The sequence below is a fragment of the Microcaecilia unicolor genome, chromosome 10, assembly GCF_901765095.1.
Source record: "Microcaecilia unicolor chromosome 10, aMicUni1.1, whole genome shotgun sequence".
Classification (NCBI taxonomy): Eukaryota; Metazoa; Chordata; class Amphibia; order Gymnophiona; family Siphonopidae; genus Microcaecilia; species Microcaecilia unicolor.
Genome location: NC_044040.1, coordinates 29,609,736 through 29,625,629, shown reverse-complemented (window position 1 = coordinate 29,625,629; position 15,894 = coordinate 29,609,736). Strand labels below are relative to the sequence as shown.

General features: G+C 44.3%; 1 protein-coding gene across 1 annotated transcript in view; it reads left to right on the top strand.

The window, feature by feature from the left end:
- The window catches only part of RELN (reelin), a 568,089-nt gene that overhangs the window by 344,535 nt on the left and 207,660 nt on the right, over positions 1-15,894 (top strand). Inside the window, exons 21-22 of the mRNA XM_030217170.1 lie at positions 7,534-7,726; positions 11,588-11,700. Of these exons, the coding sequence (XP_030073030.1) occupies positions 7,534-7,726; positions 11,588-11,700 (306 nt within the window). The remainder of the gene's footprint in view (positions 1-7,533; positions 7,727-11,587; positions 11,701-15,894) is intronic.

Below are 15,894 nucleotides of genomic sequence, written 5' to 3'. Positions count from 1 at the left end.
ACAGCTACAGTTTCTAAACACTACCGCAGTTGTGTGCACTAACATCACTAATGTGCATTATTTTACCACTAGTAAAAAAGGCCCATTTCTTAACGCAATGAAACGGGCGCTAGCAATGTAAAGAGTTCCTGCCATTAATGTTTCCACGGTTGTATTCTGAATATAATTGTTGTTTACATGTGTAAGATTTCTTTATATACAATATTTTTTGTGTAAACTGTGTTACAATGTGGTAAAAGTTTTCCTTGTTCAGGCCCTTCAATCAGTTTAACAATCACATCAGAAGAGCTCCTTACTCGTGAGAATGCAACATACAGTTGCCCATGTGAGAGACTGAGAGTGACAGTGTGTTTTACAAACAGTGTAAGAGAGAGATACACAGAGTGCTTGAGTATGTGTGTGTGTGTGATGTCTGTGTGTGTGTGAGTGACAAAGTGATTAAATGTTTGTCTTCCTACTACTACTACTACTACTACTATAAATCACTTCTATAGCGCTACCAGTCGTACGCAGCGCTTTACAATTGAACATGAAGAAAGACAATCCCTGCTCAAAAGAGCTTACAATCTAAATCAGGACAAACAGACAGGATCAATAAGGATAAGGGAAGGACAGACAGAAGGACACAAGGATAAGATAAAAGTGACAAGTCAGGAGTCAAAAGCAGCATCAAACAGGTAGGCCTTTAGCCTTCCATTCTGTGCACTTGCCTCCACTGATATCCGTACCTCCCTTTCTCCAAAGACAAGCAGGCTGATATTCTCACAAGTGGGTGATGCCACGTCGGCCCCGGAGGATTTTAAAGCAAAATCTAAAAATCTCTTCTACGGCGTTCCGTCGCGCGAGCGATCGCACTGCGCATGTGCGCACACATCTTCCCGCTCGCCGTGCGGACACGCCCCTCAGTTTTTCTTTTTCCGCGTCTGAGGAGACACGGAGTTCGTTAGTGCTTCGTGTTTTCTTCAGGTCCTCGGAGTAAAATCTCTTTTTTTATTTTACCCTTTTTGGGTGTTCTTTATTTTTTCATTTGATCCTTTCATGGCAGGCTCATTGTGGCTTATATATACAGGTACTTTTTTGTACCTGGGGCAAGGAAAAGTTAAGTAGTTGCCAGAGTCACAAGGGGCTGTGCCTGAAAGGAAAACAAAGCATATAAGCTTCTCTTTTTCTTTTTTCTTATAAAAGTGCTGGCATATTGTTATCTGTGGGCTCTCTCTCGCCAGCAAACTAAACAAACCCACATTTTTAGGATCCATTTATTAAAACTTTACAAATGGCTCTCCAGAGCTGTGAGAGCCTGTTCCAGCACACCACTGTCTTTAAGCCCCACAAGTGGTGAAGGTGTATGTCACAGGAAAAACCAGGAACCTAAGCAGGTGCATCCCTGGTCAGCCACTGAATGGGCAACCTGGTGACACAATATCAGTGGTGTAACCTTTGAAGTGAGTCTCCACCCGCCTCGGCGCCTCCTGCTATGCAGGTCATTCGGGCGCATCGGAGGATGTGTCTTGGGCCGGATCATCTCCCTGTGAAGCGCAAGTAGTGTCTCAAAGACGAGACGTATTCTACTCTGCCAGGGATGCCCAAAGGAGATCATTCTGGAGTCCGACAGAGACCGATGCACGCTGGGTATAGTTATGCATCGAATAGGTCTCCACCTGCCTCGGCGCCTCCTGCTTGGCAGGTCATTCGGGCGCATCGGCGGATGTGTCTTGGGCCGGATCATCTCCCTGTGAAGCGCAAGTAGTGTCTCAAAGACGAGACGTATTCTACTCTGCCAGGGATGCCCAAAGGAGATGCCCAGAGCTTTGCTCCCTCGGTTATGGAGGTATCCGGGCTTCAGACATCAGTCGGTGCCGAGAGCGTTGCTCCCTCTGTTATGGAGGTATCCTGGCATTGGACGTCGATGCACCGGTACATCGGTACCAGGTATCATCGGTGCCGTGGATACCATCGGTGCCGGGTGTCATGGGTACCGTCGGTACCGAGGAGTATCGATACCAGGAACATTGGTACCATGGTCGGTGTCATGGGTCCCGTCGGTACCGGGTATCATCGGTACCATGGGTCCCGTCGGCACCGGGTATCATCGGTACCATGGGTGCCGTCGATGCCGAGTGTCATCGGTGCCATGGGTGCTGTCGGTACCGGGTATCATCGGTGCCATGGGTGCCGTCGGTACCGAGTATCATCGGTGCCATGGGTACTGTCGGTACCGAATATCATCGGTGCGTCGGTACCGTGGAGTATCGATACCAGGAACATTGGTACCATGGTCGGTGTCGTGGGTCCCGTCGGTACCGGGTATCATCGGTACCATGGGTCCCGTCGGCACCGGGTATCATCGGTACCATGGGTGCCGTCGATGCCGAGTGTCATCGGTGCCATGGGTGCTGTCGGTACCGGGTATCATGGGCACCATCGGCACCAGGTATCAAGGGCACCATCGACTATCGGTACCAGGTATTATCGCCCATCGGTACCGAGTATCATGAGTGCCATCGGTACCATAGTATCAGGTATCGTCGGTACCGTGGATACATGGGTATCAGGTATCATGGATGCCGTCGGCACATGAGTACCATCGATACCAGATATCATGACCAGGTACCATCAGTGCCATGGGTGCCATTGGTACCAGGTGTCATGAGCACCGTCGGTGCCATGTGTACCATCGGTACCGTCGGTGCTGTTGGTGCCGGATATCATGGGTACCATCGGTACCACATGTCATGGCTACCATCGGTACCAGGTATCATGGGTACCATCGATACCAGATATCATGACTATCATCGGTACCAAGTACCATGGGTACCATTGGTACCGGGGGCCATCGGTACCATGTGTATCATCGGTACCGTCGGTGCCATGGTCTAGCAGTCTGGTTTCGATTCCCTTGCATTTCCAGACTTTGTCCTTGGCTTCGGGACCATGGGTACCATTGGATGCCATGGGTGCTACCGCCTCCTGCGGCATCTAGCTTTTCACCTGGTCTCCTTCACCGATGCTGCCTCTGGTATGGGTGTTCGCACCCTACTGGGGCAACTTCTCGACCCGTAGTAGCATCCATATCGGACGCGTTTGGATCTGAGCTGCTCTGTTTGAGTAGTTAGTTCAGTTCAATGATGGTCATCTGACATTACAGTGGTTGTGAATCCCAATGCCCAGATGCTAGAGGTCCTGGACTACTATCTTCACCTGAGTCTTCTGCACTCAGAACAGATAGGAGTTCTAAGAACTTACTTCGGCGCCCCCGGGGCCAGAGCATACATCCTTAGCCTCTTTTGGAGAATGGCGTACCAGGCTGGCATGATCGCATCCAAAATCAAGTCTTGTCAGATCTTTACGAGCATTCCCACCGGAGTAAGCTAAACCTTTTCACCAAGTGGTCAGGTAGCACACGGTGTGTCGCAGGTTCCTGTCCAAGGGCATTTTCGACACTTGTAATGTAACACCTAGATTTCTGCTCTAGGTACAGTGATGCGCAGACTCTCATGACTGTGTGCCTCTCTCCTGGAGGAGGAGACTCAGCAGGAAACTGTAGCTATGCTGTGCATACACTTCCTCATCTTGGAAGTTCTTTAAATTAAGGGGTCGTACCTATACTCCTACTTCTCGACAGCCGGTTCGGGCTATGCCTCAGCACGCTCGTTCTAGTCAGCGGCGTGCACCTAATCAGGCCCCTGCAGCTATTCCCCAGGAACCAGAGGGGTTTTTGACTGGCTCCAATTCAGTATAGCCACTAAAAAAAAAAAAAATGTCCGTACCGGCCAATCTGCCTGTCGGGGGAGAAGTTTAAATTTTCTCCACCAAAGGTGACTTCTTTTATCCTCCAACCGGTGGGTTTTTTCAACTAGTCCGGTTAGGATACATTCTCAATCTGGAATCAAACCCTCCACATTGTTCATTGGAAGCTTAATCCTTTAGCTTCCATCAAAAGTGAGTACTTGCAGAGGAATTCTCTGCTTTTCTCAGCGCCAATGCAGTCGAGCCCGTTCCACCAGGGCAAGAAGGGTTGAGATTCTATTCCAGCTCTTTCCTTGTGGGTTGCGTCCCATCATAGACATAAGGGGCCTAAACAGATTTGGTTCAGGATGCTTCCCTGGGCATCCTTCTTCCCATACTTCAGGAAAACGATTGGTTATGCTCTCTGGATTTACAGGATACTTATACTCTCTTTGCATCCAGAGTATGTTTTTTTTTTTCCTAGTGCCTGGCTGTTGTTGCAGCGTATCTTCATGGACTGGGAGTGCATGTGTTCCCTTAACACGATGATTGCCCGTCTCAACAGATTACAGCACAGTACATATTGAGACTTCTAGACACATGGCTTCCACAGTTCATGTAACTCCCATGGCACTTTTGCACATGACATCCGCTCAGTGCATCCTAGCTTCCCAGTGGTATCAAGTTTAGGGTATCTAGAGGATGTAACCCAACTGTTCGCCAGTCTTCGGAATTCCCCTCAGAGGTGGTTAATTCTCTCTATTTTGATTCTGAGGCACCTTACTCAGTCAAAAGCTGCTGACGAAGGTTGCATCCCTCCTGGCTATCCAACCAAATTATTTTAATCAACAAACAATCGGGTTGTGATGTACTCGATAACAAAGGAGTACTGGATCTTGCCCTCTGAGTCAGGATGCCATGCAGATGTAGCGGTGGGCCCGCAACGCGGCATGTTTTCTCCAAGCCACTTATCTAATTGGCGTAAACAGCAGTCTGGCCGACAGGCTGAGCAGGATAATGCTACAGTTGAGCATGCCTATAGTTCGAAAGACCCCTCAGTGGTTCTTTTTGCTACTTAGTCCAATCGCAAAGTCCCTCAGTTCTGTTCCAGGCTGCAGGTTCACGGCAGGCTACCATCGGATGCCTTTCTCCTTCTTTGGGAGACAGGTTTTCTGTATGCGTATCCTCCCATACATCTGGTGGAAAAGACTTTGCTGTTTCTCAAGCAAGATTGTGGAGCCATGATTCTGATTGCTCTTTTCTAGCCGCGTCAGATAGGATTCCCTCTTCTTCTGGAGTTGGAATGTTTTCCAGCTCTCATTACGCAGAACGAGGGGGCACTTCTACATCCCAACCTCCAATCTCTGGCTCACACGGTCTGGATGTTGAGAGTGGGGTTTCGTTGAGTTTTCCAGAGTGTCTCCCGACTCTTGCTTGCTTTCAGAAAAGATTTCACAAAGAGGTGTTATTCTTTTTCATGGAAGAGGTTTGCCGTCTGGTGTGACAGCAAGGCCCTAGATCCTGCATCTTGTCTTATACAGACCTTGCTTGAGTTCTTTCTACACCTGTCTGAGTCTGGTCTCAAGACCAACTCTGTCGGTATTCATCTTCGTGCAATAGAGCTTATCATCAACGTGTGAAAGGTCAGCCTTTAGCTGTCCACTTCACGAGAGGTTTATTTCTCCCCCAATATTGAGAGAATTCCTTGTATGTGTCTAGGGGAGATTATTTCTGTTGGGCTTAGCACCCACAATAATTTTGACAGTTGGCTCTTATGCTTCGGTCAGAGTTCCTATCACTCCTTATCCAGTACCTTGGGGTCCCAATGTCGTTTTCATCCAGCTGCTGCCAGCTCAATTCGGGCCACTGGATTCCTGCCATCTGAAGTATTGGACCTGGAAGGTCGTTTTCCTTAGTGGCTGTTCCTTCAACTCATAAGGTCGGTGAGCTTCGGTCTCTAGTAGCTCAAGCGCCTTACTTTACTTCTCATCTTAACAGAGTAGTTCTCTGCATGCAGACAAAGTTCTTACTGGCGCTGGTATCAGAGTACCAGCTGATCCAGTCAGTTGTCTTGCCAACATTCTTTCTCCCTCATCTTACAAGCCCTGGCGAAAGGAAGCTCCGCACTTTTTGCGTGGAGCAGACGAGCTCCCTCGGACGGTCCGCCCAGTTGTTTATTTCTTTTAATGCCAGTTGCTGTCGGAAACCGCATAATTTCTTCTTGGCTAGCAGATTGCATCTCCTTCATTTTTGTCCAAGCTGGACTGACTCTAGAGGGCCATGTCACGGCTCACAAAATTAGAGCCATGGCTGAGTCGGTGGCTCATCTAAGATCAGTCACTATTGAAGAGATCTGCAAAGCTGCGGCGTGGTCATCAGTCCACACATTCACATCTTACTACTGCCTTCAGCAATAGCCGACTCGTCAGTCGGTTTGGGCAGTCGGGGCTGCAGAACTTCTTTGGGGTTTAGAATCCAACTCCAACCCTCCTAAGCCCATTTTTGTTCTGTTCCAGGCTACACTCATTTAGATGTTTCTTCTTTTCAGGTCAATTTTATTCTGGCCTCGCCGTTGCGAGACTCAATTGACCACTGTTTGTTGTGTTGTGTAAGCCTGGAAGCTAGGGATACCCCACTTGTGAGAATATCAGCCTGCTTGTCTTTGGAGAAAGAGTAGTTACTTACCTGTAACAGGTGTTCTCCGAAGACAGCAGGCTGCATATTCTCACAAACCCTCCCACCTTCCCCTTTTGGAGTTGTCTCCTCCATCTTTTGGATTTAACTGAGGGGAGTGCCCGCACGGCGAGCGGGAAGATGTGTGCGCACATGCGCAGTGCGATCGCTCGCGCGACGGAACGCCGTAGAAGAGATTTTTAGATTTTGCTTTAAAATCCTCCGGGGCCGACGTGGCATCACCCACTTGTGAGAATATGCAGCCTGCTGTCTTCGGAGAACGCCTGTTACAGGTAAGTAACTACTCTTTATATGATTGTTTGTTAGAAATTCAATCCACTCCACTTCCCTCCTCCAAGTTCCGTTCTGTCTGATTGGTTCTTCGTTCCTGTGACGTCACCTTTGTTTGCTTGGCAACTGCAGCATTCCGTTTCCTCGGCGTGAGGGCGGGGACAGTGAGAGCCAATGAAACGCTGAACTACAGACTTACGAACCCTACACTGCCACAGTGCCACAGAGTCAGCTTCAGAATGTTGGAGGTGCTTTTTATTATATAGGATATGTTCCCTTTTGTGCAATAGGTCCTGGTTACTAATATTGCACATTGATGGCGTTAGTGTATATTAACACGGTTGTTGCTGTTATATAGTGGAGGAGTGGCCTAGTGGTTAGAGCACCAGTCTTGACATCCAGAGGTGGCTAGTTCCATTCCCACTGTTACTCCTTGTGATTGTGGGTGAGTCACTTAACCCTCCATTGCCTCAAGTACACAATTAGATTGTGAGCCCTCCAGGGACATACCCAGTAAACCTGAATATAACTCACCTTGAGCTACTACTGAAAAAGGTGTGATCAAAATCCAAATAAATATAACAACAATAGCTGTTAGGTGGCCTACATTTAGAGGCTCATCTTTTTTTGAATATAGGCCTCTGTCTTTTCAGACTCTCAATAGGTAATGTTTGTGCAGTTATTAAATTATACAGGCAACCTCTTTAAACTAAATTTCTGCAATTCCTGCTTTTAGATACCAGAGCATATACAGAGCTGTTAAACTAACAGTGGAAAAAAATGTGTTTGTTGTTCTTCAGGATTAAGCAAGTACCCATCTGATTCTTTCTGTATGTCTCACAGTTTTACAGGAGATTCCAAGCTAGCCTCCAGCATGCGGTATGTTGAAACGCAGTCCATGCAAATTGGCGCTTCATATATGATACAGTTCAATCTGGTGATGGGCTGTGGCCAAAATTTCACTCCTCACATGGACAACCAGGTGAAGTTGGAGTATTCTACAAATCACGGACTCACATGGCACTTGGTCCAAGAGGTGAGGTTATTTAACAGATCATTATAACATTCACCAATCTACTGCACAGGCAGGAATTCATATCGTACACATAAAAAAATTGTATCTAACATAAACACCCACTCCAAGAAAATTCTAAAAATTCGAATTATAGATTGTACATGAAGAGCTTACATTGATGTCTTTTTTTTTTTATTTCTCCTCTTTCTGTATGTTCGCTTTTGTATATTTGGAGGTCTTTTTCTTTTAAGATTTTATTTGGTTTTCTTATACATTATTTTGATTTTGTTTGAGAAGGGCAGTATATGAAATGCTCAAATAAACTAAACTAATAGCAGGGGGGGGGGGGGAGAAAATTCTTCAATCACAAGTCACAGCTGAGCTTTGCTATTTCACCTTGTTTGTTTTGTACATAGAAACGTAGTAGATGAGGGCAAATAAAGACCTATACGGTCCATCCAGTCTGCCCAACGAGATAAACTCATAGCATAAGGTAGATTTTCTTTTACATTTATGGCTTTTCAATTGGATACTGTGAACCGGAATAATATCAGCACAGAAACAGTCCTAACCACATTAATTGCTAACTGCAGGAAAGAAATTAGCCTAGGCAGAAAGATCATTCTTATGCAAGTGCAATCGAAGTGGTAGACCATAATTTGCTACTTGCACTAATGGACGACTTAGGTATAGGAGGGTCTGTCGTAAATTGGTTCCGAGGATTTTTAAAATCTAGATCATCAAGTCAAATCTTCTCATTCCATCTCCCCCACCCCCCAATGGACTCCAGACTGCGGAGTCCCACAGGGATCCCCCCTTTCACCCATCTTATTCAATATTATGATGTCCCCCTTAGGAAAGGTGCTCAACACCCATGCTTATAATAATTTTATTTATGCGGATGACGTAACCATCTAATCTCTTTCAAAGATTCTATTGAAGAAGTGCCATCTATCATCAAATCTGGTCTAGACTTAATGGAGAATTGGGCTTTCACCTTTAAACTAAAATATAATAGAGAGAAAACAAAATTTCTGTTATTATCTAACCCTCACCGTGCCATAAACTGTCACAGCTTCACAATTGACAATGTAACTTATCCATTGGAGCCCCAACTAAAGATATTTGGTATAATAATTGATTCCTACAAGTTACTCAACATCCAAGTCCAAGGAGTCATCACAAAATCCTTTAAAGCAATGTGGAAACCAAAAAGAATCAGGCATATTTTCCCTAATGAAATGTTTAGAAACTTAGTACAAACATTAGTATTATCTCACTTCGATTATTGCAATGCCATTTATGCTGGTTGTAAGCAATCTTCATTGAAAACACTGCAGACAGCTCAAAATACAGCAGCCAGATTAGTCTAAAAGGCTACGAGATTTGAAAGTGCAACTGATTATATGCAACCTTTAATTGATCGCAACTCTCTCCCTGGTTCAAGAGATTATCCAACCCTCCACTATCCCAGTTGCAGAAATGAGATCTACAAGTCAATCTACTTGTCAGGATTCTCTTACCTCTGTATCAAATGGTAGAATTCCCTCCCGAAATTCATCAAATGGGAACCTTTTTATTTGATATTCCAGAAATATCTAAAAGCATCTCTCTAAGCAATTTCTCACAGATGATCATAATTAATTTAACCCCCTAATTGTATAATTATTTAATTTCTCAATTCCATTCTAATTATTATACATGGATGACTATAAATTGTTACCTTTTTGCGTCTAGCATTCATTTCCATATTACATTGTAATTAATGTGTACTATCCCGCATCACTTTTTGTACTGTTAATCACAATAAGTTGTTAGCCACAACCTGATCTATTGGGATAATGTGGGATATAAATTAAATAAATAAATAACTGTTTGAAAAATCATGAACTTGGCTGGACGTTTACACATAAACCCTTGCAGTAGGAGCTGTACTTGTCATAGATGAGAAATTAGTTCACTTTAGTTTCGGGTGCCCTTATCTTACACTGTCCTCTATGGTATACAGTACTAATAACTGAGCACTTAATACAGTGGCCTGCAGCAATCACTTTCTCTCATGGCCAGGTGTTGTCACAATGAAAGAAAAATGGGTGCATTGTAGGTTATTGGCATAGCAAAGATGTAATTTGGCCAGCACACATGAAAGATCTGAACATCTGAAACTGTTTGTTGATTTTCTTAAACTAACCTACTGGGTAATTGGTCAACGATGTGCATGAGTCAAAAATATGAGGTTGTATTTAACATTTCTGTTGAAGAATTTCAGTTTCACCTTTTCGAGCCTTGGTCGTGAAGAAAAAAAGGGGACCAAGTCAGCCAAATGCTTGTCAGGGATGCCCTTCTTTTTTCCATTATCGGCCAAGGACGCCCATCTCTTAACCACACCCCCGTCCCACCTTTGCTACACTGCCGACACGCCCCCGTGAACTTTGGTCGTCCCCACAACGGAAAGCAGTTGAGGACGCCCAAAATCGGCTTTCAATAATTTCGATTTGGGCGACCCTGAGAGAAGGACACCCATCTCCCGCTTTGTGTCGAAAGATGGGCACCCTTCTCTTTCGATTATGCCCCTGATAGTCATGTGGTAAGATTGCTCTTACCACGTTGCTATGTGAGGGGGAGCACTTACTGCCACCCATTGAGGTGGTTTAGAGATGACCGGGTTTGGCTTTTGGCCATAATGGAAACCGGGCCCGGCCATCTCAAACCCGGCAAAATGCAAGCCTTTTGGTCGTGGGAGGAGCCAGCATTTGTAGTGCAATGGCCCCCCCTGACATGTCAGGACACCAACCGGGCACCCTAGGGGGCACTGCAGTGGACTTTACAAATTGCTCCCAGGTGCATACCTCCCTTTCCTTGTGTGCTGAGCCCCACAAATCCCCCCCCAAAAACCCACTCCCCACAACTCTACACCACTACCATAGCCCTAAGGGGTGAAGGGGGGCACCTACATGTGGGTACAGTGGGTTTCTGGTGGGTTTTGAAGGGTTCGACTTATACCACCACAAGTGTAACAAGTAGGGGGGGATGGGCCTGGGTCCACCTGCCTGAAGTGCACTGCACCCACTAAAAGTGCTCCAGGGACCTGCATTCTGCTGTCATGGAGCTGGGTATGACATTTGAGGCTGGCATAGAAGCTGGCAAAAAAATGTTTTATTTTAATTTTTTTGGGTGGGAGGGGGTTGGTGACTACTGGGGGAGTAAGGGGAGGTGATCCCTGATTCCCTCCGGTGGTCATCTGGTCAATTGGGGCACTTTTTTGAGGCTTGGTCCTAAAAATAAATGGACCAAGTGCAGCTGGCGAAATGCTCGTCTGAGCCGGCCATCTTTTTTCCATTATGGGGTGAAGCCGGCCATCTCGTAACCAGGCCCCCGCCTTCTGTACCTTACCTTGAAGTTTGCCCGGCTCCGCAACGGAAAGCAGTTGGCGCCGGCCAAAATGGGCTTTCGATTATACCGATTTGGCTGGGTTCAGGAGATCGCCGGCCATCTCACGAGTTGTGTCGGAAGATGGCTGGCAATCTCCTTCGAAAATAAGCTGGTTAGTCAGCACTGATTTCAGCTCCAATTTTTTAGGCGTCGTTTATAGAATCTCCCCCATTAGGTTATACATGTGCATTACCTTTATGAAATGGGAAATACATATATAGATTTTTCACTGATCCAGGCCACACCAAAACTATACCCCTCCCCCAACATACCCCTTGCAATATCTCTGTAGTGTGGACATCCACATGTAAATTGAGCTCTTTCTAAAATCTTCATCTGCACATGGATGCTATTTCCATGTGTAAATGCCAGAATCTCCTCGTGGAAATTGTGAATAAGAGTTCTAAACTAACCCCCCGCCCCCTAATGTTTTCAATGTGTTTTATTAAGGAGTGTCTTCCAAGTATGCCTAGCTGTCAAGAGTTCACATCGGCAAGTATGTACCATTCCAGTGAATTCTCACAGTGGAGAAGAATCACAGTTCTTTTGCCACAAAAAACATGGTAAGCAAAAGATTCTATATTCTTTAGTCATCACTGTCATAACCTTTTTAATGTGATAGGCTTTCTCTTGAATGATGATAACTAAACAAAACTGTATCTCTGTGGCACTGAATAGCATTACCATATGGAGGACCTAGGTTTGATTATCAGCTCTGAGCTTCCCTTCTGCAAAGTTGGCCACTGTTGGCGATGTTGCAGAAGCTAGAAGCTAGGAAGATTTTTACTGCAAGTCGTGTTATGGAATTTGCATATTAATGAACTGCTTTACATGCATTTACATCTAATTACTATATAACATGTGGTGATTTAAATATCACTCTGTTAGGGCAAGACAAGCTGCTTTAGTGCATTTCAAGTTGTGTTAAGGGGCAAATAACACGACTTAAAGCCCTAATGCAGCTTGATAACTTCCCCCCTAAGTACGAGTTTATGCATATGTCAAATGCAAATAGGGCTTATAAAATGAGGGCCTTAAGATTTTCTATAAAGACAATTATAATTTAAATAAAAACAATAGGCCACATAGGGGTGCATTAGTGTGCACTAAATGCTAAGAAGCCCATTTTATACCTTAGTAAAAGGACCCCCCCCCCAGAAAAAAAAAATCCATTAAACTGATTCCCAGTATTTATATCCAGATATGCATGCTAAAATATTTTAGAGTATAAAAGTAAAATTCAACAGACTTATTATAAATAATAATCTTTAATAATTTTTTGCCAGACGATGTGCCAAACTAGAGCAAATTACTTTGGCAAATATTTTATGTGAGGAAAACCATTAGTTAAACTAATTTATTATTACCACAAAGCATCTTTCAAGGCAAAGCAAAGTTTGATGCTCTATGTAAATATGAGAAATCGAAGATTTCTTACATTTAGAAATAATTTGAGGGACAGGTTACTTTTAAAAATATTAGATGAGTGCATCTGCTCCCAGAAATTGCATTGTACACAAACTGAACATTTGTTACACTGATGAAAATTAATTTCTGTTTTATGATGACTCATTTACATAAGAACAGGCCCTAATGAGGTACAAACAGCTGTCAGTTGCTAACTTCATAAGCAAATCAACACCTAATGACTGAACGAGTATTTCACTATAATTGGGTAAATGCAATTAAAGAAGCTCAATGCGATTATACCAGCCTGTGATCTGCAGTGAGGAGGTAGTATTAGGTTTCCTTAGTATGAAAGGATCATTTATTTTATTTAAAAGAGTAGATTGCTTTAGAAAAAGGTAAAAAAAATAATCTCAAAAGTGTACTCTGTGTTGCCTTTTATTTGCGTCTTTCAAAATCATCCCAAGAATCACTTTAATGTGTTGTCCAAGTCATAGCATGATCAGAAACTCAGTGTCCATTCTTTGTAACCCAGTAGATTGAGCATCTAGAAACAGGCATTTACTTTCAATATTAAAAAAAAAAGTCAGGATAATTAAGTTCTAGAACTGTGCAATTTAGCAAATATGTTGAGTTTTTAATCATCTATCAATTATACGTTTTTACAGTTGGCATTGTATTTTGCAGTCTGAATACCAAACAAAAGATGCCCTAATCACCTGGGAGAACAATTTTTTTATCGGGTTCTCTCAGGCTTCCACAGTTAGTATCATGGTTCTTGTTGCTTTCTGGGTACTGCTGCATCCTAGTTTGCTTGACAAACATTTTAGCATTGCCATACTGGGACAGAGCAAAGGTCCATCAAGCCCAGTATCCTGTTTCCAACAGTGGCCAATCCAGGTCACAAGTACCTGGCAAGATCCCAAAACAGGGTTGCCACTGTGTGGTAAGTCTGTTTGCTGGTTTTTATATAGTTTTTCTTCAACCATATTGGATGATGTCTATCCAATCATATTTAAACTCTTGAAGGCAGTAAACGGCATTAGTTTCTGTCTAATCAATTTTGAACTCTTGAAAGCCAACAACATTTCCTGCTTTCAAGTTTAAATTGTTTGGACAGAGACCAATGACTTTGGAAACTCTGTAAACATTACAACATTGCTGTACCAAAAAAGCATTGGGATCATGACCCTTAGAGACTTGTGGAAAATGACGAGGTTATGATCACCTGGGATATCACCATCCCAACCGATAAAAAGCTGGATGCAAAAAAAAATGAGCATAATGGTAAAAGAGAAAAACACCAGAACGACATCAATCATAGAGGTGTCAGTCCCAAACAATTACGCTGTGAATCACATTGAGAGAGAGAAGAAATCAGGCAGAAAGATACAGAAATATTTCCCATTGTTTGGGTGTCACAGACTTGATCAAAAAGAATGTCCAAACACACTGGATAGGTGGTCTATACATGTTACGAACTTCAAACGGAAGCTCTCTTTGGCACAATGCAAATTTTACAGTGATCGTTAGCAGTAAATTTGAGAGACTGAGATCATACCCTACATGCCCTCCATAGGAGTGAGGTTCATTCCTGTGATGGTGTGCGCAAAACTGAACCCATTTAGAGAAATTGCTCCTGAGAGAAACCTACCAAACAGCATCACTCTGAAGAAAGCCACAGCAAGATAACTGAAACCTTGGTCAAACAAACTCAGACATGGCTCACCGTGAGCTACTACTGAAAAAGGTGTGAGCAAAATCTAAATTTAAAAACTGGCACCATCCCAGATAGATGTGAGAACCAATTTTTTTATCATTCGGAATGCAGCTCATATTGGACTGCTTTTACAAAGCCAAAGTAGTGATTCCCGATGTGGCAAATTCTTATGGGCTTCATCACAGTTGCTGCGTGGAAATCACTACCCCGGCTTTGTAAAAGGAGCCCATTATCTTTTCTCTCTTGATAATGTTAATTACCTGTTTTGTTTTTAACTGGTAATTGCAATTTATAGAGTAACTAGTAAAAAAGGTCCGTTTCTGACACAAATGAAACGGGCGCTAGCAAGGTTTTCCTTGGCTCCCCTGCAGCCACCCATGTCCAGCGACCCTCCTCTTCCCCTGCAGCCACCCATGTCCAGCGACCCTCCTCTCCCCCTGCACCCACTGCAGCCACCCATGTCCAGCGAACCTCCTCTCTCCCCTGCCACTTATGTCCAGTGACCCTCCTCCTGCCCCTGCCCCCTCTCCAGCCACCCATGTCCAGCGACCCCCTGTCCCCCCTGCAGCCACCCATGTCCAGCGACCCTCCTCTCTCCCCTGCCCCCCCTCCAGCCACCTATGTCCAGCGACCCTCCTCTGGACATGGATCAGCTGTGAGGCATGTTTTTTTTCTCCCGGGTTCTGAAGTTGACATCATAATGGCTACAATGATGTCAGCCTGATCTACGGAGCCTAGCAGACCAACTCGGAATGAGCCACGGTCCCAGGCAAGTCAGAACATTGGAGGTGAGAATTATTATATAGGATAATAATCATAATAATTTATTTTGTGCTCTTTATTGCCTTCAAGGCATGACTTGCAGGATGGAGAACAGCATTTTCATTAGGCAGATCCCCTCAACCACCACTTTGGCCTGTAGATGTCTGTTAGTAAGACCTGGCCTATGTAGCAGTCTCGGTAACATTCTATCTTATGACAAGTATTTCAACAACATCCTTTCCAATGATTTAAGTCTAGCATAGGTGCTCTAATCATTTCTCTTATCAATAGAGAAAATCTGGATCTAAGGTTTCTGCTACAGGCAGCAAGCTATTTTCCTTGGCTCACTTGCTATTATGAGACTATAGTACTTCAGCCTAACAGCTGAGTAAACCAAAAGCAACAAAGGAGCAGAGTAAAAAATTCTCTTTTCTGTTGCTGGTACAGTTTTTAGATGGTTTTTGTAAGGTAAACATTTGAGTTACACTTCTTCTGTGAAATGTGATTCTGGTTATACTTCTATACCAACTGCAGGCACCATCACGTTGTAGTGCCAAGCCATAATCAGATGAGTTGAAAAATACTTGCCAATGCCAGCTGACTAGCAATTAGTTGCAAGGCAATCAGGTAAAAGCAACTAAAGAGTGATCAATCAATCAGTCAGTCATTAAGGGGCCCTTTTACTAAGCTGCGTAAGCATCTGTGCACACCCAACACGTGCCAAAATGGAGTTACTGCCCAGCTACCGCGTGGCTCTTGTGGTAATTTCATTTTTGGCGCATGTCCAGCGGCAAGTGGCATTTGATGCGTGTAGGTCATTACCGCCCAGTTTCTTTGTCAGACTTCAATGCTAAGTCAATGGCTGGCG